Below are 23547 nucleotides of genomic sequence, written 5' to 3' on the forward strand. Positions count from 1 at the left end.
CTAGAATAAAAATATGAATTAGGGAACATTACTAGGGATCCCATGGGATTCTAGGCTATATAGATAACTAGAGAAAAATTTGAGAAACTAGTTAAATTTTAATCCACTTCTATAAAAGTCTGGCTTCAAGGAATTCAGAGTAGCTTTCTTTGATGGCCACTTATATTTTGTATATTTTAAAAAATTTATTACTCCTGTTTAACATATAAATGCTTAAGATACATATTTTGTTCTCTGACCCACAAAACAATATTGTATCAAAAATCACTTGGGGAAAAAATTTTCTACCCTTTAAAGAAAATAGCAATCACATTTCCTGTACTAAATCATTTACTTCACTGAAGTGTGAACATTGTGAGATTACATATTTGGAGAATATATAGAGAAATGGAAATTAAAATGTAGGCAGTAAAGCATTTTCCTAATCCATAAACACAATGAGGAGTCCATCCTAAGATAGAAAAGCAGCTCTAAATGCTGGGCATTTAGCTTCAATACTAGGAAGATGACAGAGAATAGGAGTAACTTCTCAGCTTGTCTCCTGTTTTCATTCTCGTACCTGATTTGAGTGTTCAAATTCACAGCTATGAAATCTTTTCAGGTTTATACTCGTGAAAAATAAAGGGAAAAATATTTGTAAAGTAAATAGTAGAAAAATATTTGAGGTGATAGCTTGTATTGGGTTTGCAGCATAAGCTCATCATCTTACCAAGCTATTTCTTTCTCAAATTCTGCCTGTCTTTTGTAGTCCACAGATCTCTAGACATGGAAAGCCTGAGAGAGCTTGTCCCCTGGGTTTGAGAGGATTATTGTAAGAATAAACAAGATCCCTTCCTATATCTGCTGTATTAAGAGAATATTCCTTGGGGAACTCCTATCTTGAGTTCCATTTTGCTTTCATTGTTCCTATGTTTTTTCCCTAACATATTTCTTTCTTAATTTCAGACCATAGACAGTACAATTCTCACCAGCCTCATGTTTTCTTAGTTAAAATACCTTTCATTTCCTGCCATTGGATTGAAAGGATGCACTTTTTTTTTTTTTTTTTTTTGTCTTTTTAGGGCTGCACCCGTGGCATATGGATGTTCCCAGGCTAGGGGTCTAATTGGAGCTGTTGCCGCTGGCCTAAGCCACAGCCACAGCAATGCCAGATCCAAGCCACATCTGCAAACTACACCACAGCTCACGGCAATGCCGCATCCTTAACCCACTGAGCGAGGCCAGTGATGGAACCCACAACCTCATGGTTCCTAGTTGGATTCATTTTTGCTGCACCACAATGGGAACTCTGGATACGTTTTGCTTTTTAAATTTTTATTAAGATTTTTATTTTTTCTATTATACTTGATTTACAATGTTCTATCAATTTCTGCTGTACAGCAAAGTGACCCAGTCATACATATATACATATGTATATACGTACACATTCTTTATCACATTATCCTCCATCATGTTCCATCACAAGTGACTAGATATATTTCCATGTGCTATACAGCAGGATCTCATTGCTTATCCACTCCAATTGCAATCGTTTATATCTACTAACCCCAAACTTTCAGTCCACCCTACTCCCTCCCCCTGCCCCCTTGGCAAGCACAAGTCTGTTTCCCAAGTCCATGAGGTTTTTTTTTTTTTTTCTGTAAGATAGGTTCTTTGTGCTGTATATTAGATTCCAGATATAAGTGATATCATATGGAATTTGCCTTTGTCTTTCTGACTTACTTCACTTAGTATGAGAGGCTCTAGTTCCATCCATGTTTCTGCAAATGGCATTATTTTGTTCTTTTTTTATGGCTGAATAGTATTCCATTGTATATATTACTGCTTCTTCTTAATCCATTCATTGGTTGATTTGTGTGTTGTTTCCATGTCTTTGCTTTTGTGAATAGTGCTGCAATGAACATAGGGGGTGCATGTATCTTTTTCAATGAAAGTTTTGTCCAGATATATACCCAGGATTGCTGGATCCTATGGTAGTTCTAAATGTAGTTTTCTGAGGTACCACCTTACTGTTTCCGTAGTGGTAGTACCAGTTTACATTCCCACCAACTGTGAAGGAGGGTACCCTCTTCTCCACACCCTTTCCAACATTTTTATTTGTTGACTCGTTAATGATTGACATTCTGGCCAGTGTCAGGTAGTACCTCATAGTTATTTTTTTTTCTAAGTTTTAGCAGAGTTTTTTCCATTTTTATTATTGTTATTTAAATATTTTTTAAAAAAATTTTTGGTCTTTTTTTTTTGCCATTTCTTGGGCCACTCCCATGGCATATGGAGGTTCTCAGGCTAGGGGTCAAATCGGAGCTGTAGTCGCTGGTCTATGCCACAGCCACAGCAACATGGGATCCGAGCCGTGTCTGTGACCTACACCATGGCTCATGGCAAGGTGGGATCCCCAACCCACTGAGTAAGGGCAGGGATCAAACCTGCAACCTCATGGTTCCTAGTCGGATTCGTTAACCACTGCGCCACGACGGGAACTCCCTAATTTTTTCCATTTTTAAAAATGATTTTTATTTTTTTCATTATAGTTGATTTATCATGTTCTGTCAATTTCTACTATACAGCAACGTGACCCAGTCAAACACATATATACATATAAATTCTTTTTTCTCACATTATCCTCCATCATGTTCCATCACAAGTGACTAATATAGTTCCCTGTGCTAAGCAGCAGGATCTCATTGCTTATCCAACAAAATGAAATAGTTTGCATCTATTAACCCAAAACTCTCAGTCCATGCTGCTCCCTGCCCCTCCCTCTTGGCAACCACAAGACTGTTCTCCATGTCCACCTTAGTTTCTTTTCTGTGGAAAGGTTTATTTATGCCATATATTAGATTCCAGATATAAGTGATATCATAGGGTATTTTTCTTTCATTTTCTAACTTCACTCAGGATGAAAGTCTCTAGTTCCATCCATGTTGCTGCTAATGGTATTCTTTTGTTCTTTTTTTTTGGCTGAGTAGTATTCCATTGTGTATATATACCACATCTTCTTAATCCATTCCTCTGTCTATGGACATTTAAGTTGTTTCCATGTCTTGGCTATTGTGAATAGTGCTGCAGTGAACATAGAGGTGATGTATCTTTTTCAAGGAAAGTTTTGTCTGGATATACGCCCAAGAGTGGGATTGCTGGGTCATATGGTAGTTTTATGTAGAGTTTTCTAAGGTACCTCCATACTGTTCTCCCTAGTGGTTGTACCAGCTTACATTCCCACCAACAGTGCAGGAGGGTTCCCTTTTCTCCACACCCTCTCCAGCATTTGTTATTTGTGGACTTGTTAATGATGGCCACTCTGACTGGTGTGATTTTTATTTGCATTTCTCTGTTAATTAGTGATGTTTAGCATTGTTTCATGTTCTTATTGGCCATCTGTATATCTTCTTTGGAAAAATGTCTATTCAGGTCTTTTGCCCATTTTTCTATTGGGTTGTTGGCTTTTTTGCTGTCGAGTTGTATAAGTTGTTTGTATATTTTAGAGATTAAGCCCTTGTCAGTTGCATCATTTGACACTATTTTCCCCCATTCTGTAAGTTGTCTTTTTGTTTTCTTTTTGGTTTCCTTTGCTGTGCTATAGTTTGTCAGTTTGATTAGGTCCCTTCGGTTTAATTTTTGTCTTTATTTCTGTTTCCTTGGGGTAATGACCTAAGAAAACATTTTTACAGTTGATGTCAGGGAATGTTTTGCCTATGTTCTCTTCCAGGAGTTTGATGGTGTCTTGTCTTATATTTAAGTCTTCAAGCCATTTTGGGTTTATTTTCATGTGTGGTGGAAGGGTGTGTTCTAGTTTTATTGATTTGCATGTGGCTGTCCAGGTTTCCCAGCAATACTTGCTGAAAAGACTGTCTTTTCCCCATTTTATGTTCTTGCCTCCTTTGTCAAAGATTAATTGACCATAGGTGTCTGTGTTTATTTTTGGGTCCTCTATTCTGTTCCATTGGTCTGTATGTCTCTTTTGGTACCAGTACCCACACTGTCTTGATCACTGTGGCTCTGTAATATTGCCTGAAGTCTGGGAGAGAGATGCCTCCTGCTTGGATTTGTTCCTCAGGATTACTTTGGCAATTCTGGGTCTTTTGTGGTTCCATATAAATTTTTGGATTGTTTGTTCTAGTTCTGTGAAAAATGTCATGGGTAATTTGACAGGGATTGCATTGCATCTGTAGATTGCTTTGGGTAGTATGGCCATTTTTACAACATTAATTTTTCCAACCCAGGAGCATGGAATAGCTTTCCATTTCTTTACATCTTCTTTAATTTCCTTGACTAATATTTTATAGTTCTCAGTATATAAGTATTTTACCTCCTTGGTCAGGTTTATTCCCAGGTATTTGATGTTTTGGGGTGCGATTTTAAAAGGTATTGTATTTTTGTATTCCTTTTCTAATATTTCATTGTAAGTATACAGAAATGTGACTGATTTCTGAATGCTAATATTATAACCTACTGCTTTGCTGAATTTGCTGATCAGTTCAAATAGTTTTGGGGTTGAGTACTTAGGGTTTTCTACAGATAGCATTCGCAACAGCCAAGACATGGAAACAACCCAAAGGTCCATTGACAGATGATTGGATTAGGAAGATGTGGTATATATACTATTAAGCCATGAAAAAGAACAAAATAATGCCACTTGCAGCAACATGGATGGAACTAGAGACTCTCATACTGAGTGAAGGAAGTCAGAAAGAGAAAGACAAATACCATATGCTATTACTTATATCTAAATCTAATATAGGGCACAAATGAAACTTTCCACAGAAAAGAAAATCATGGAATTGGAGACTAGATTTGTGGTTGCCAAGGGGGAGGGGGAGGGATGGATTGGGAGCCTGGGGTTAATAGATCTAAACTGTAGCTTTTGGAATGGATTAGCAATGAGATCCTGCTGTGTAGCACTGGGAACTATGTCTAGTTGCTTACAATGGAGCATTATAATGTGAGAAAAAAGAATGTATACATGTATGTTTAACTGGGTCACCATGCTGTATGGAAGGAAAAAAAATGTATTGGGGAAATAAATTTTTTTTATTTTTTTAAGAATTAAAAATTTAAAAAGAAGTCAAATGGTCCAACTGGCAAGGATTATTGTGAAATGTTATTAAAAGTGGAGGGAGATTTTTAAAAAAATCTCAGGAATACCTTCTATCCTACTTGTGGTTTATTTATTTTTTTTTATTATTTTCCCACTGTACAGCAAGGGGGTCAGGTCATCCTTAGATGTATACATTGCAGTTACAGTTTTTTCCCCCACCCTTTCTTCTGTTGCGACATGAGTTTCTAGACATAGTTCTCAATGCTATTCAGCAGGATCTCCTTGTAAATCTATTCTAGGCTGTGTCTGATAAGCCCAAGCTCCCGATCCATCCCACTCCCTCCCCCTCCCATCAGGCAACCACAAGTCTCTTCTCCAAGTCCATGATTGTCTTTTCTGAGGAGATGTTCATTTGTGCTGGATATTAGATTCCAGTTATAAGTGATATCATATGGTATTTGTCTTTGTCTTTCTGGCTCATTTCACTCAGGATGAGATTCTCTAGTTCCATCCATGTTGCTGCAAATGGCATTATGTCATCCTTTTTTATGGCTGAGTAGTATTCCATTGTGTATATATACCACTTCTTCCGAATCCAATCATCTGTCGATGGACATTTGGATTGTTTCCATGTCCTGGCTATTGTGAATAGGGCTGCAATGAACATGCGGGTGCATGTGTCTCTTTTAAGTAGAGCTTTGTCCGGATAGATGCCCAAGAGTGGGATTGCAGGGTCATATGGAAGTTCTATGTATAGATTTCTAAGGTATCTCCAAACTGTTCTCCATAGTGGCTGTACCAGTTTACATACCCACCAGCAGTGCAGGAGGGTTCCCTTTTCTCCACAGCCCCTCCAGCACTTGTTATCTGTGGATTTATTAATGATGGCCATTCTGACTGGTGTGAGGTGGTATCTCATGGTAGTTTTGATTTGCATTTCTCTTATAATCAGCGATGTTGAGCATTTTTTCATGTGTTTGTTGGCCATCTGTATATCTTCCTTGGAGAAATGTCTATTCAGGTCTTTTGCCCATTTTTCCATTGATTGATTGGTTTTTTTGCTGTTGAGTTGTATAAGTTGCTTGTATATTCTAGAGATTAAGCCCTTGTCAGTTGCATCATTTGAAACTATTTTCTCCCATTCTGTAAGTTGTCTTTTTGTTTTCTTTTGGGTTTCCTTTGCTGTGCAAAAGCTTTTCAGTTTGATGAGGTCCCATGGGTTTATGTTTGCTCGAATTTCTATTGCTTTGGGAGACTGACCTGAGAAAATATTCATGGTGTTGATGTCAGAGAGTGTTTTGCCTATGTTTTCTTCTAGGAGTTTGATGGTGTCCTGTCGTATATTTAAGTCTTTCAGCCATTTTGAGTTTATTTTTGTGCATGGTGTGAGGGTGTGTTCTAGTTTCATTGCTCTGCATGCAGCTGTCCAGGTTTCCCAGCAATGCTTGCTGAATAGACTTTCCTTTTCCCATTTTATGTTCTTGCCTCCCTTGTCAAAGATTAATTCACCATAGGTGTCAGGGTTTATTTCCGGATTCTCTCTTCTGTTCCATTGGTCTGTCTGTCTGTTTTGATACCAGTACCACACTGTTTTGATGACTGTGGCTTTGTAGTATTTCTTGAAGTCTGGGAGAGTTATGCCTCCTGCTTGGTTTTTGTTTCTCAGGATTGCTTTGGCGATTCTGGGTGTTTTGTGGTTCCATATAAATGTTTGGATTGTTTGTTCTAGTTCTGTGAAAAATGTCCTGGGTAATTTGATAGGGATTGCATTGAATCTGTAGATTGCTTTGGGTAGGATGGCCATTTTCACAATCTTGATTTTTCCATCCCAGGAGCATGGAATATCTTTCCATTTCTTTACATCTTCTTGGATTTCTTTGATTAAAGTTTTATAGTTCTCGGCATATAGGTCCTTTACCTCTTTGGTCAGGTGTATTCCGAGGTATTTGATTTTGTGAGGTACAATTTTAAAAGGTATCATTTTTTTGTATTCCTTTTCTAATGTTTCATTGCTGGTATACAGAAATGCAACTGACTTCTGAATGTTAATCTTATATCCTGCCACTTTGCTGAATTTATTAATCAGTTCAAGGAGTTTTGGGGTTGCGTCCTTTGGGTTTTCTAGGTATAGTATCATATCATCTGCATACAGTGACTCATATCAGACAAAATAGACTTTAAAACAAAAGGCATAAAGAAAGACAAAGAAGGACACTATTTAATGATTAAGGGATCCATCCAAGGAGAGGATGTTACTATTGTCAACATATATGCCCCAAATACAGGAGCACCCAGATACACACAACAAATATTAACAGACATAAAGGGAGATATTGATGAGAATACAATCATAGTAGGAGACCTAAATACCCCCCTCACATCAATGGACAGATCCTCTAGACAGAAAACCAATAAAGCAACAGAGATCCTAAAGGAAACAATAGAAAAGTTAGACTTAATTGATATCTTCAGGACACTACATCCAAAAAAAGCAGAATACACATTCTTCTCAAATGCTCATGGAACATTCTCAAGAATCGACCACATATTGGGACACAAAGCGAATCTCAATAAATTTAGGAGCGTAGAAATTATCTCAAGTATCTTCTCTGACCACAATGCCACGAAATTAGAAATCAACCATGGGAAAAGGAAAGAGAAAAAACCTACTCCATGGAGACTCAACAACATGCTACTAAAAAACCAATGGGTCAATGAGGAAATCAAGAAGGAAATTAAAAACTACCTTGAAACAAATGATAATGAAGACACAACCTCTCAAAATCTATGGGATGCTGCGAAAGCAGTGCTCAGAGGGAAATTTATAGCAATACAGGCCTTTCTCAAAAAAGAAGAAAGATCCCAAATTGACAACTTAACCCTCCACCTTAACGAATTAGAAAAAGAAGAACAAAAAAGTCCTAAAGTCAGCAGAAGGAAGGAAATTATAAAGATCAAAGAAGAAATCAATAAAATAGAGACTCAAAAAACAATAGAGAAAATTAATAAAACCAAGAGCTGGTTCTTTGAAAAGGTGAACAAAATTGACAAACCCCTGGGCAGACTCACTAAAAAGAGGAGAGAAAGAACCCAAATAACCAAAATTATAAATGAAAAAGGAGAAATCACAACGGATACTGCAGAAATACAAAAAACCATAAGAGAATACTATGAACAACTGTATGGCAACAAGTTTGACAATCTGGAAGAAATGGACAATTTTCTAGAATCTTACAGCTTGCCAAAACTGAATCAAGCAGAAACAGACCAACTGGACAGACCCATCACTAGAAATGAAATTGAAGAGCTCATAAAATCACTCCCTACAAATAAAAGTCCAGGACCAGATGGCTTCACAGGTGAATTTTACCAAACATATAAAGAGGAATTGGTGCCCATCCTCCTGAAACTCTTTCAAAAGGTTGAAGAAGAAGGAATACTCCCAAAGACATTCTATGAGGCCACCATCACCCTCATTCCAAAACCAGACAGAGATACCACCAAAAAAGAAAACTATCGCCCAATATCATTGATGAATATAGATGCAAAAATTCTCAACAAAATCTTAGCCAACCGAATCCAACAACATATCAAAAAAATTATACACCATGACCAGGTTGGGTTCATCCCAGGTTCACAAGGATGGTTCAACATACGCAAATCAATCAGCATCATACACCACATTAACAAAAAAAAGGTCAAAAATCATATGATCATCTCAATAGATGCTGAAAAAGCATTTGACAAAGTTCAACATCCATTCATGATCAAGACCCTCGCCAAAGTGGGTATAGAGGGAACATTCCTGAATATAATCAAAGCCATTTATGATAAACCCACAGCAAATATAATCCTCAATGGGGAAAAACTGAAAGCCTTCTCACTCAAATCTGGAACAAGACAGGGATGCCCACTCTCACCACTGCTCTTCAACATCGTTTTGGAAGTCTTAGCCACAGCAATTAGACAAACAAAAGAAATCAAAGGCATCCATATAGGAAGAGAAGAGATCAAACTGTCACTGTATGGTTTATTTTTATTTCTCAGCTAATAGTCATGGAAAGCTTCGACTTACAGAATTTTTTCTACTTTTCTGTTTGGTTTTCCTATTCTAAACTTATTTCACAAACTAAATTATTAGTTTTATTTTTCATTTCTGTACGGGGAAAAAAACTAGGTAGGTGCTAGGTTATTGTTCATAGGGGAATAAAAAAGAACCAAGATGTTTGGACTCCTGCATCCTAACTTAGGTTTATTCCCATGTGATAGTAATTATATACAAAGAACCTTGTAAAGCAGTTAAGAAAAATGGAATGAGACAAGAAAGCAAATAAAGAAAAAATCATGCAAGTAATGTCAAATAATATATCTCTACTTCTCTAAATAAAAGAATACTTTTAAAACTTCAAGAAAAAAAGGTATTTGGGGTACAACAGATACACTTTCTGTCTTCCATATTATAGTAGACAATCATGGATGCTGTCCCTGGATTCCAGGCTAATTCCCAGAGTCAAATTTCTACAGAGACTAACTTGTGATGTCCAGAGGGAAGAAACAGAATAAATGTAAAATTAAATGTATCAGCTAGCACATACTAGCAGTAGTAACCGTGGAACTTGATTCTGAGAGTGCTTAGGAGACTGAAGCATAAAGTTGGATTTTATGTTAGAATCCCTTACCTCAGGGACATTGGATTCTTAGGCAAGGACCCAAGGGATGTGGATCTTAAAAGCTTAGATAAGGCAGTGGTCAAGATGATGAGTGTGGAAATGACTGAGTTGCCCTGGCAGAAGGCAGGAGAAGGATAAAGACATTCAGGAAAGTGGAGTGGACATGCCATGTGAGGTAAGAAAACACACCAGAATCTTACATTCCATGCGAGAGCATAGAGGAGACATACCATTCCCCAAGATCATCAGGAATGTTCTGCTAGAGGAGTACCACAATCACCAAATCCAGTGGTGAGACTCTCCTCTGTAGACTGGGGATGACTGAAGAGATAATTACAGAGCTGGATCATTAATAGTGCAGGGAAAAAGGAGTTCTTAAACAATAGAGGACAGATGATAGAAGTGAACCACCAGAATCAAGACAGTTAAAATTTCCATAACGAACAGTGAGGTCAGAGGGGCAGCCAAGAAGCCTTTACCCACAGAGAGTTCTGGAGATGGTTAATATACTATGGTGTGTCTAGGGGCAAAATCAGGGATCAGTCAACAAGGATACTGCTTAAACTCTCCAGTTAAAAGGCAAGAGTGGGAAGCAAGAAACTGTGATCTTCCCCAGTAAAATGTCACAGTTACTGTCACTGTTTCTTGACCTCATTGCCTCATCATGACCCACATGACAGAGAGGGCATGGGGAGATCAGGTAATAAGTGGAGTCACATTAAATCCTGACTTACAGTGTATCATTTGGTACTGCAGACACATCCAATAGTCATTCAGCAGCAATTAGGTATAAAATTGGGAATGAACTACCTAGAAGCTCCTTCATCATGTCCTTGGTCAGTAAGAAATGAGCTATCATACTAGAGAAGGCCAAGTGAAATACTTTTAATGTGTCCATCTGGCTGGGATATTAAACCAAAAACAATGTCATATTTTGAGAGGGATAGCCAAGATGAATGTCCCCTTTAAATATCTAATGACAAGGATCATTTGAGGACATCAGATGGATCTTGGATAATGACAAATCTAACTTCTGATTTATCTCATAAGATTTATTCACTCTACATTTTTTTCTGATCTTTTCTAATATCTACTGTGCTTTCATCTTTCTGTGCAATTCTGTTGTAGCTTGAGTAATCAAAATATCCTATCAATGTTATTTATTTCTTGCTTGACTCTGCCACAGGTTTGTAGACAACAAAAATCTACATGAGTATAACAACAGATGCATGAAAAAGCTTGATAAATTTCAATTATTTCTATGATAAAAACACTCAGGACACTAGAAATATAAGGAACACAACTAAATTTAATAAATGATAGCTGCAAAACTTACTAAAATCCTGTCTATCAAAACTATAGCCAATGTCATGTGCTATGAAAAACTTTAGAAATATCCCTTCAAGATGTGAAAGAAAAATAAAGGTTTTCCACTATCACATCTCCGCTACCATAAGTGAAGGTCTCAACCAATGTAATTAAATAAGAAACTACATAGTAAATAAAAGAAGAGAAAAGGAAGAGGCAAAAAGACTATTCAATGAAGAATACATTATTATGGATATTTTTAAAATCCTGTAGATTTACCCAAATGAGTTGAAAACTTCTGTTTATACAAAAACCTGCACATGGATGTTTATATTAGGTTTATTTATAACTGCCAAAACTTGTAGCAAACAAGTTATTCTTCAACAAGTAAATGGGTAAACTGGTACATCCATACAATGGACAATTATTAAGCAGTTTCAAAAAATATAGCTATCAAGCTACAAAAAATCCACAAAGCCATCTTAAAGGCATATTGTTAAGTGAAAGAAGCCCGTCTTGGAAAGGCTACATATTATATGACTCCAAGAATATGGCATTCTGGGAAAGGAAAAACTGAAGCCAGTAAAAAGATCAGCAGTTGCCAGACATTTGAGGAGAGAGAGAGATAAAGAGCTCATGCACAGGGAATGCTTAGGGCAGTAATTATATTCTGTATGATACAGTAATGGTGGATGCATGACATTATACATTTGTCAAAATGCATAAAATCCACAATACAAAGAATGAAACATAATTAGAATCTTAAGAAATGCTGCATGATACAAGATCAACATACACAAATTAAGATACAATGAAAATAGAAACAAATTCACTTTTAAAATGAATAAAATGTTCAAAGATTTTTATATGTTACCAAGGATTTAAATTAAAATTGAATAAAAATACCAATACATCCACATGTATAGACGAGATAATTAAACATTATAAACATGTAATCTGGGAGTTCCAGTTGTGGGACAGCAGAAACGAATCCGACTAGGATCCATGGACTTGTGGGTTCCATCCCTGGCCCTGCTCAAAGGGTTAAGGATCTGGCGTTGCTATGAGCTGTGGTGTAGGTGGCAGACACAGCTGGGATCTGGCATTGCTGTGGCTGTGGTGTAGGCTGGCAGCTGTAGCTCCGATTACACCCCTAGCCTTGGAACCTCCATATGCCGCAGGAGTGACCCTAAATTAAAAAAAAAAAAAAAGACAAAAAAATAAACATGTATCTGCATACACACAAAAGTGAACTTAATATACTTTTAAGAAATTCCAGGGGAATTTTGTGAGGAATTCAATATACTGATTCTAAAATTTATTTATTTATTTTCCTCTTTTTTAGGTCTGTACCTGCTGCCTATGAAGTTCCCAGGCTAGGGGTCAAATCAGAGCTGTAGCCTCCAGCCTATACCACAGCCACAGCAACGTGCTATCCCTGACCCACTGAGTGAGGCCAGGATCTGAACTCACATCCTCATAGATACTAGTAGGGTTCCTACCATTGAGCCACAATGGGAACTGCTGATTCTAAAATTTATATTAAAGACTAACTGTTCATAAATAGATGATTTTACAAAAGAATTTTAACAATTGGACTTGATCTACAAAATAGTACAACTGGAAGTTCCCATATGCTGTAGCCGGTTAAGGATCTGGTATTGTTGCAGCAGTGGAGCAGGTCACAACTACGGTACGGTAACTTCTACATGCAAAAAGTGCAGCCAAAAAATAAGTAAAAAAATGAAAAGCAGTACAACTACATGAAGCTACATTAACTAAAAGGCTCTTGGTTACTAGCATAAGAAGAGACAAATAAATCATGGAACCTAACTCTTGTGCTGTTAGAAGCCAACAAAGAAGGAGAGATGACAAGCAGATGCTGCACGTGCCCTGTTGACTTTTCAGCCAAGAGCCAACATCAGTTGCCCATCATGTGAGTGAATCATTTTGAACTTTTATCTGAATTGAGTTTTCAGGTGACTATAATCACAGCTGAAATCTGCCCGTAACTGAATAAGAGATTCCAAGCAAAAACTGCTTATCCATACATACTAGAGAGAAAATAATAAACTGCTGTTTAAAGTCACTTAGTTTGTTATGTAGTGACAGACAACCAGAAGATGCCTACTAAGTGTTCCATCCTGGACGTACTGTTTTAAGAGTTCAAAATTCCTGCTTAGATTATTTGATCACTAAAGTTCTTATATTACTTAAATTCTTAGGAGAGAAAAAATTTCTGTATGTCTGTCAGAGCAGAAACATGTTAGAACTTAATTAAATTTGATTCCACAGATAATTAACAGGATCTGCTATGGATAAGGCACAGTGCCAGACAGCGTTTGTAACACAGAGATGAACTAGATTAAGACATTGTTTCCTGGAAATAATATTCTAATAAAAATTATTAAAACAGCTGAGAAAAGGATAACTATCAGTAGATTATTACCAATTACTTCAACTTTGCATTGATACACAAAGCAAACATGATTCCCCTGAATAGGCATTTACTTTGCAATGAACAAACTGAAAAATAGATTTAACCATTAACGTTGGGTTTTCCAGAATATAAGTCACAAATTACTAAGCGTTTCAACAATTTCATCCAATGAATGCAAATAATCAGAATTTCCAGATAACTAGGTGTGATCATTAAATTAAATCAACAGAAAAATACTCCACGGGAAAGCTCTATATAATTGCATGTTTGAGTCCCAGGGTATTTTCAAGTAGCCCCAAATACCCAGAGCATCTGAGGATCTCTCCACTCATGACACAGGAGCTATATAGAGGAGCATAAACTCCAATTATGAGAATGGAAATCCTTATTTTCCTCTCCACAGAAAATTTTTACTGAAAAGTATCTGAATTACCTTCTGCTAAGTAGTAACTGAGAAATTTTCCCCAAGTTTAGAAAGGAAGTTCCTGGATTTGCTCTGGTGAGTTTCCGCGGTGTCTAAAATGGATGATTATACTGAATAATAGAAAGTAAATGAATAACAGGATTTGAATGGTTGGGATATAACCAGTCATTGTCATTTATTTCTTTAAAGGTAAAATTAAAAATTTACCAACTATGCACTTTTTAATAAAAATTGGGAATCCAGGAGAGAGATTCAAATTCTTTGTTCCAGAAACATATTGCACTTTTCTCAGCAATTCCTTCCTTTTTGAAACCAGCAAATAAATTTGGGATAAATGAACCTCAGGATGACACCACTTGATATCTTTCTATTCTTGTTATTTACTGACCCTAACGGTGACTTAGAAGAAATGTGAGATCCCACCTATATCAGAGATTAAAACAGAGTGTTAAAACAGTAATGAAAAAAAAAACAAGGATATAACGAAATATTGTAATGTGAGCAAAACAACCATATTTTCCATTTTCACAAAATAAAGACCAGTAAAGATCCCAGAAAGAAAAAATGTTAAGGACACAAAGATTGTGAGAAGCATGTGAAAAAATGCTTACTGTCACAACTAGTCATCCAGGTTTCAAGTCTCTTTCATTTCTTAGGGAGAAATTCTGATGTCAATGAAATACTAGAAAATTCAGTAACAAGCCATGGTCCATATTTTGAAAGAAATACAGAAAATATTTCACAACCAGAAATAAATAATAATAAATTATTAAATTTTTCCTATAGACTTTTTGTTATGTTTTAAAAGCACTAATGTCCACCTAAAAACAAGACAGAAGCATAAGAATTTCAATGCCTCATTTGTTAAAAGACAGAAAGTAGGGTACAGAGAAAACATACTCAGTGAGATCAAAGAAGCAAAAGTAATTAAGATTCTGGATCAACATTGAAAGTAGAAAGCTACAAGAGCTTTGCAATTTCACTAAAGAAAAGTGACTCTTTTCTATCACTAATAATTTCTGAATTACTGATAATTATATCTCATTCTTGCTTTAATTTTTATTTAATTAAGAGCAAAGGATTAGGAGTTCCCATCGTGGCTCAGTGGTTAGCGAATCCGACTAGGAACTATGAGGTTGCGGGTTTGGTCCCTGGTCTGGCTCAGTGGGTTGGGGAATCCAGCGTTGCCATGAGCTGTGGTGTAGATCGCAGACACGGCTCGGATCCCGTGTTGCTGTGGCTCTGGTGTAGGCCAGCGGCTACAGCTCCGATTAGACCCCTAGCCTGGGAACCTCCCTATGCCACAGGAGCAGCTCAAGAGGTGGCAAAAAGACAAAAAAAAAAAAAAAAAGCAAAGGATTAAATAATTTTTAGATGTTTATCAATCTTTTATTTCCTTTTAAAAATTGTACCAGAAAGACTCTGGCCTTTTGCCATTTGCTAATAGGAAGTTCAAATTTTTTGGATCAATTTATGTGGTATTTTATGTTGAAGGTAACGATCATTTGTACATCATAATGCAAATAAGAAAATAATAAAAATGTGCTTTTCATTTTTAGTATTACTTATTTTTTCAAGGAATTCTTTGGGTTTTTTTGTGGTTTTTTTTTTTTTTTTGTCTTTTTGCCATTTCTTGGGCCGCTCCCGAGGCATATGGAGGTTCCCAGGCTAGGGGTCGAATGAGAGCTATAGCCACTGGCCTACGCCAGAGCCACAGCAACGTGGGATCTGAGCCACATCTGCAACCTACACCACAGCTCACCGCAACACCAGATCATTAACCCACTGAGCAAGGGCAGGGACTGAACCCACAACTGCATGGTTCCTAGTCGGATTCGTTAACCACTGCACCACGACGGGAACTCCTCAAGGAATTCTTTAAAAAAGCATTGAGAATTTGTTCTCTCCTACATGAAATGAAACTAAAAAATTGCAATTTAATAATCAGTTGATGGTGGTACAAATAGATATAATAACTAATGAGAAAGAATAGTCACATCAAATACTTATTTATAAATATGAGTTTGTGTCTGAACATGGTGAAAATTTTAGTGTACATAAAATTATGATGTACTATTATTTCCCAATAATAAAATATTTTCTTCCCTTTGCCTGAATGGATGACATTAAAATTCATAATCTACTTCACTTAATTCTTATGCTTAAATCAGAGTACTTAAAATTGTTCAATATAATTATTAGTATACAAAGCTACATAGCATTTACAGTGATGTACTAGTGATCCTGCCTTCCTGCCTTAACATCCCTGAGTAAGTGGATTATATTGCTAAATAACAAAGCTTAATTTCTATTGGTTTCAATTTTGTCTTGCAGTCAGCATCCTTCTTGGAAACTGAGAAGAAACATGGCTAATTTCACTACAGTGAGTGGGTTTCTTCTCATGGGATTTTCTGCCAAGCCTGAGCTAGAAATCTTATGGGCCTCTCTGTTCTTAGTCTTATACTTAGTGGCTTTAACTGGCAACACACTCATTATTGCTGCAACTTCCATGGATGACAGTCTCTACTCCCCTATGTATTTCTTCCTCAAACATCTTTCCTTCTTAGATATATGCTATATCTCTGTGACGGTACCAAGGTCCATTTGTAACTCTTTCAGGCATACTAGCAGTATTTCCCTCTGGGAATGCATACTGCAATGTCTGGCTTTCATTCTCTGTGCATCTGCTGAGCTGGCCATGCTCACAGTGATGTCCTACGATCGCTACGTGGCCATCTGCCTTCCCCTGCGCTATGAAATCATCATGAATGTCAACACCTGTATTCACGGAATCCTAGCCGTCTGGATCAGTGGGGTCGTCTCTGGAGTTATGCATACATCTGCTACTTTCTCCATCCACTTCTGTGGTGCCAACGTCATCCACCAGTTCTTCTGTGAGGTTCCCCAGCTCCTAAAACTCGCCTGTTCTGATGAGTATGTCAGTGAGCTTGGGGTCACGGGCTTCGTGTCCTTGATGATACTTCTTTGCTTCCTCTTCATTGGCTTCTCCTACACATGCATATTCTCTACTGTGCTGAGGATCCCATCTGCCGAGGGGAGAGCCAAGGCCTTTGCCACTTGCCTCCCCCATCTAGCTGTGGTCACACTGTTTCTCTCTACTGGTGCCTTTGAGTTTCTGAAGCCACATTCTGACTCTCCAACTGCATTAGACTTTTCGCTTACTCTTTTTTATACTGTTCTGCCTCCCACACTTAATCCGATGATCTACAGCCTGAGAAACAAAGCCATGACGGCAGCTCTAGAAAAGGTTGTTAAAAGAAGAAAAGCCTACCTCTTTTGCTGAGTCACGTCTATCCCTTCCTCATTAAGAGACAAATCACAAACTACTGGAAAAACATAACAGAGTCAATCAAGAAATTAAAGCTCAAACAGAACTCGTTATGAGGAAAATCACACGAATAGACTGTCTTTTAGTTAATGAAAACATTGACACAGAGTTATTACAAAAATTACTCTTTTAAAAGCAATAGATTTATATCTCACCCCACAACGCCATGTATGGTAAAATGGTGAATTACTTTAATTCTAAAGACCCCCAATTAATTTTCCTTCCTGGCTCATTTCCTTTTTTTTTCTTTTTTTTCTTTTTTTTTTTTTTTTGCCTTTTTGCCTTTTCTGAGGCCAATCCCACAGCATATGGAGGTTCCCAGGCTAGGGGTCAAAATGGAGCTATAGCCGCCAGCCTACTCCACAGCCACAGCAACGCCGGATCCTTAACCCACTGAGCAAGGCCAGGGATCGGACCCTCAACCTCATGGCTCCTAGTCAGATTCGTTAACCACTGAACCACATTAACCTCATTTCTACCAAGGTATAGAAAATTCTTTTTTTTTTCCCTGAGTTACAATCAAGTTTGGAATATTATATAGCATTTAATCACACAGAAGAAGCACCTGGTTCAACAATCTCTGGCTGTTTAAGGATCCAGCTACTGTCCTATTCATCTGGCAGGGCTTTAATTAGTAATACACAATGGTCACCATGGGAAATCTCACTATGTCAATTGTATTATGTGAGTGAGAAGTTTAAATAGTACAACAATCAGTGACTCACAGAATGTATATAAGAAGAAATAAAAACATAACTAAAATAATATGTTTTAAAAAGGCATATATGAGGAGTTCCAATCGTGGCGCAGTGGTTAATGAATCCAACTAGTAACCATAAGGTTGCGGGTTCGATCCCTGGCCTTGCTCAGTGCGTTAAGGATCCAGCATTGTGGTGAGCTGTGCTGTAGGTCGCAGACGTGGCTCAGCAGCTACAGCTGGCAGCTACAGCTCCGATTAGACCCCTAGCCTGGGAACCTCCACATGCCACAGGTGCAGCCCTAGAAAAGGAAAAACGACAAAAAAAAAAAAAAAAAGGCACATACGAAAAATAACAAAAATTTGATATAAACACAATATATAGTGACCCAAAATTAAAACTTAATGGATAGTATAAGCAGAAGATAAGGAGTTCCCATCGTGGCGAAATGGTTAATGAATCCGACTAGGAACAATGCAGTTGTGGGTTCAGTCCCTGCCCTTGCTCAGTGGGTTAATGATCCGGCATTGCCGTGAGCTGTGGTATAGGTTGCAAACATGGCTCGGATCCCGTGTTACTGTGGCTCTGGTGTAGGCTGGTGGCTACGGCTCTGATTCGACCCCTAGCCTGGGAATCTCCATATGCCGTGGGAGCAGCCCAAGAAATAGCAAAAAAACAAAATAAATAAATAAATAAATAAATAAATAAATAAAATAAAAAGAAGATAAAATGCAGGAAAAGACAATTTGTTGACAGACTCAAGAACTTCCCAGAAAAATGGAGAAAAAAGGAAATTTTTTTTTTTGTTAATGAAAAAGACTTAGGAGTCGTGAAGATGGGGGGGCAGAGTTTAATATTTGTCTAACAATAGTTCGAGAAAGATCCAGTGTCCATGTATTGAGAGACTGTACGAGAATAAATATCCAGAGAAATAACTTTTAAGACTTTTTCCCCAGAATTCTTAAAAACACAGATGTTCAGGTTTGGGGAGAACCACAAAAATTGGTCAGTATATGTAAAATGAACGCAACTTAGTTAAATCATCCTGAAACTAAAGAATAATAAAAACAGAAACTTTTAAACAGAAAAAGTGATTGTAAAATAATACCAATGCTACACCTCAGAAGCTTTATTGTTTTGCCTTTCATAGTTAGTTCTATAATCCATTGGAAAATAATCATTATGATGGAAATTAAAATTAGTGTCATTGGTCATTTCACTCATTGATATCCAATTAAATACAATAATTAATTGGAAACAAATTTCTACCCATAAAAAATTTCAGTTGGTGCCTTTGTAATAAACTAGGAATTGTATGTGTGTGAGGTTCTCTCAAGTGTTCAATTGATCTATGTTTTTATACTTATTCTATCAAGTTCTACTAATTACTGTAGCTACACAGTCATTTTTATATTGGATAGTGTGAGTTTTCTAATTCTACTCTTCAATATTTTATCTACTCCAGATCTTTTGCTTATCCATATGTTTTAGAATCAGGTTTTTGATTTTTAAAATATACCTATGAAGATTTTGACTGCAGTACACTGAATCCATAAATCAAACTGAACTGTCTTCTTATCCCCACTGGACTTACCAGAGGATTTCAAAACCTTTTCTTCTAAGTCTACTGGCTCAATGCTATTGCTCCTCTCAGTATGGTACATACATTCTTCTTTAATTACAAAATATACCATTAAAGCATAAGAAAAAAAACTAAACTATTTTCTTAAAAGAATGTATCTCTAATTTATGAATAGAAAATTTTTGCTTTTATATGGGATCTTAAAAATTCTATCAGAAATGATACATAATTTTGGATATAGAGATTTATACAGCTTTGATTTGATTTATTTCTATGATTTTGATATTGTGTAAACAGTAATATTAAAATTTAATTGTCTAACTTTTGTGATCAGTATATAGAAATTCAATTTGGAGTTCCTTTCGTGGCTCAGTGGTTAACGAATCCAACTAGGAACCATGAGGTTGCGGGTTCCATCCCTGGCCTTGCTCAGTAGGTTAAGGATCCGGCATTGCCATGAGCTGTGGTGTAGGTTACAGACGCGGTTCGGATCCTGTGTTGCTGTGGCTCTGGCGTAGGCCAGTGGCTACAGCTCCGATTCAACCCCTAGCCTGGGAATCTTCATATGCTGTGGGAACAGCCCAAGAAATGACAAAAAGACAAAAAAAAAAAAAAAAGTTCAATTTATTTTTGTACATTAACTTTATATTCATTCATCTTCCATATTTACTTGTAACTTCTAAATGATCTTTACAGGGTCATTCAAATTTCTATTACACATTCTTCTCTATAAATAAAGAGTTTCATCTCTTACTTTTTAAACTTAAAACTTTTATTTATTTTCCTTGCTTTTGAGCTGGTCAGGGACAGATTAGAATCAAATTATGGTTTACCTTCTCCCTATCAGTGTAATCAGGGGCAAGTGCTTATTTTTTCTGAAACTTGTATGTAAGACATGGATGCAACACTTACCTTGAAAAACAATTCAGATAATGTGTATGATGTGTTGCACAGACCTTTGCAAGTTGTCCAATAAATAGTAGATAAATTTATAATAAAAAATAACCATCAAATTCAGGATAATACTATAATGGTGGTGATTAAATCACCTTAAATATAACATAAAAGCTAAAAGATAAAATATTCAAAATTATTCTAGAAGAGTGATATCACCAAGAAGAAAACATAGATAATTCCCAGCTTCTACCCCCTCACAAGGAGAACAACCAGCAACTATTCATAGATAAGGCATCACAGAAAAAAATGATAGAACACAGAGATGAGGCCAAAGTAGCCCCCTGCACCACAGAGACCAGGACAAATGGCATTAGAAGGGGAGGAGGAGGAGCTCCCTGCTGCCTGCACGCCTTTCCTCCAGGTCAGTGTAGCACCACACTGAGAGGTCTCCCTCTAGCGCATGGTTTCTCCAGTGGGGAAAACAAAGATCAAGGTGGACATCCCACTCCCCCAGTATTGTGGATCACTGCATGGGGACCCCCACTTCAGGCTTACCCCATAGGGACGGCAAGAGGGCTTTACAGAGCTTGACTGCTGGGAATGGGAATGTGATGGAGCAGAGGAAGGGGCTTCCAACAACTAGCATGTGCATCTTGGAAGCAGAGTGCTGCCTGTACCACCCAAATCATAATCCCAGCAAGCAGTTTTGCTCATTTTCAGAGACAAAAAGGTGGCACAGTCTGTCCAAAAAAAGTGGTCAGGGCACAGGTCTGCCTATTTGGGATCTTCGAGTGAAGAGCCTTTCCAGTCATGCACCCCAGGATGCTTGCCTCTGCCACCTAAGCACTGAGCCAAGTCATAGCCCAGCGCACAGCTGAATGGAGCTGCCAGCACCACATGACTGAAAGCCTATCCAGAACATCAACACAGCTTCATATCTCACTGATGCTCAAGTGGAAAGCCTGGAAGGCAGAGCTGAGTGTTTACAGAGTAAATTCAGTGACTCTGAAATCAGTAAGGGAACCTGGGATATGGGTCAGCTTGAGTCATGTCCATGAAGAGCCTTGCTAGCCTTGGAGCTGGTTCCCCACCTCCATGTAGGCAGGGAGACAGATTGGTAGCCACATCCATTATCTAATAGACCCTTCAGCTTCCCGAACTAGGGAACCTAGCTAGACTATGGGGAAGTTGCGCAGCCCGTATAACAGCCCTGCTTAGAGTGGATTTGAACCAAGAATACAACCCATGGCATTCCCCATCTACAGAGCAAGCCAATGGCACCCATTGGTCAGGGAATTCAGTGCAGAGTATTGCCTCATTCAGGACACAAACAACAAAATGTGCAGACCCTAGGGCCAATTTGGCTGAACTGCCAGGGCAGAGAAGCTAATTCATACCCTCGCCTATGGATCAGTATAATACCCAGTTCCAAAAGTCTAGGAAACCTGATCAGAGAACCCAGGCAACAGTAGAGACCTGGGTCTTACAGCATCACATGGGAAGAGAACCAAGCCAGCAGTCCTATCCTACTATTTCTCAGCCAGGGCAACACTCTCCCCACTCTGGTACCTCATAGCTCAGGAAGTGGCCTCTTACAAAACTAGACCCTGACACCAAACCCAACTGCCCACAGAAATTACCAGCAATCTACAGATTCAATGGAATCTCTACCAAAATACCAATGGAATTTTTCACAGAACTACAACTAATAATCCTAAAATTTGTATAGAACCACAAAAGACCCCAAATAGCCAAAGCAATCTCAAGAAACAAGAACAAAGCTGGACATATTACTCACCCTGATTTCAAACAATATTACATAGCTACTGTAGTCAAAACAATGTGATAGTGGCATAAAAACAGATGTATAGATCAATGAAACAGAATAGAGAGCTGAGAAATAAACCCTCAATCATTTGGTCAATTAATCTATAACAAAGAAGACAAGAATATACAATTGGGAAAAGACAGCCTCTTCAAGAAACAGGGCTTGGAAAACTGGAGAGCTATGTGAAAAAGAATCAAAATGGACCATTTTACTCATGCTATATTAAAAGTTAACTCAAAATGGATTAAACACGTAATGTAAGACCTGAAACCATAAAACTCTTAGAAGAAAACATAGGCAGTATTCTCTTTGAATTGGTCTTAACAACATTTTTTTTTTTTTGTCTTTTGCCTTTTTGTTGTTGTTGTTGTTGTTGTTGCTATTTCTTGGGCCGCTCCCGCGGCATATGGAGGTTCCCAGGCTAGGGGTCAAATCGGAGCTGTAGCCACCGGCCTACGCCAGAGCCACAGCAACGTGGGATCCGAGCCACGTCTGCAACCTACGCCACAGCTCACAGCAACGCCGGATCGTTAACCCACTGAGCAAGGGCAGGGACCGAACCCGCAACCTCATGGTTCCTAGTCGGATTCGTTAACCACTGCGCCACGACAGGAACTCCTTAGCAACATTTTTTGATGTCACCTCAGGCCAGGGCAACAAAGCAAAAATAATTAAGTGGGGCTACATGACACTGAAAAAAAACCTTCATATAGTGAAGGAAAATGAAAGACAACATAGTGAATAGAAGATATTTCATAAGAAACAGAAAAAGAACAGAAAAAGAAGTCATATAACTCAACATCAAAAACAACCAAACTAATTAATGGAGTTCCCGTCGTGGCGCAGTGGTTAATGAATCCGACTGGGAACCATGAGGTTGCGGGTTCGATCCCTGCCCTTGCTCAGTGGGTTAACGATCCGGCGTTGCCGTGAGCTGTGGTGTAGGTCGCAGACGCGGCTCGGATTCTGCGTTGCTGTGGCTCTGGCGTAGGCCGGTGGCTACAGCTCCGATTGGACCCCTAGCCTGGGAACCTCCATATGCCTCGGGAGCGGCCCAAGAAATATCAAAAACAAAACAAAACAAAACAAAAAAAAAACAACCAAACTGATTAAAAAATGGGCAGAGGATCTGAATGGACATTCTTCCAAAAAAGACATACAGATAGCCAACGAACGCAGGAATATATCCAACATCACTAATCATCAGAGAAATGCATATTCAAACTACAATGAGACATCACTTCATCCCTGTCAGAATGAGCATTACCAAAAAGACAACAAATAAAACATGTTAGTGACAATGTGAAGAAAAG

The 23547-nt window shown here is 37.9% G+C and overlaps 2 protein-coding genes across 2 annotated transcripts in view; one reads left to right on the forward strand and one right to left on the reverse strand.

Moving 5' to 3' along the window:
* The window catches only part of LOC146401418 (uncharacterized), a 274139-nt gene that overhangs the window by 81963 nt on the left and 168629 nt on the right, over positions 1–23547 (reverse strand). The window lies entirely within an intron of this gene.
* On the forward strand, positions 16246–17184 carry LOC100518077 (olfactory receptor 14J1-like). The gene has a single exon (XM_003128252.3). It carries the CDS (start codon positions 16246–16248, stop codon positions 17182–17184), a length of 939 nt encoding a protein of 312 aa, XP_003128300.2.

This window comes from Sus scrofa, chromosome 7 (assembly GCF_054392235.1).
Source record: "Sus scrofa isolate SSC_HxYL_T2T_F1_AM1 chromosome 7, Sscrofa_HxYL_maternal_Yorkshire_Landrace_v2.0, whole genome shotgun sequence".
Taxonomy (NCBI): domain Eukaryota; kingdom Metazoa; phylum Chordata; class Mammalia; order Artiodactyla; family Suidae; genus Sus; species Sus scrofa.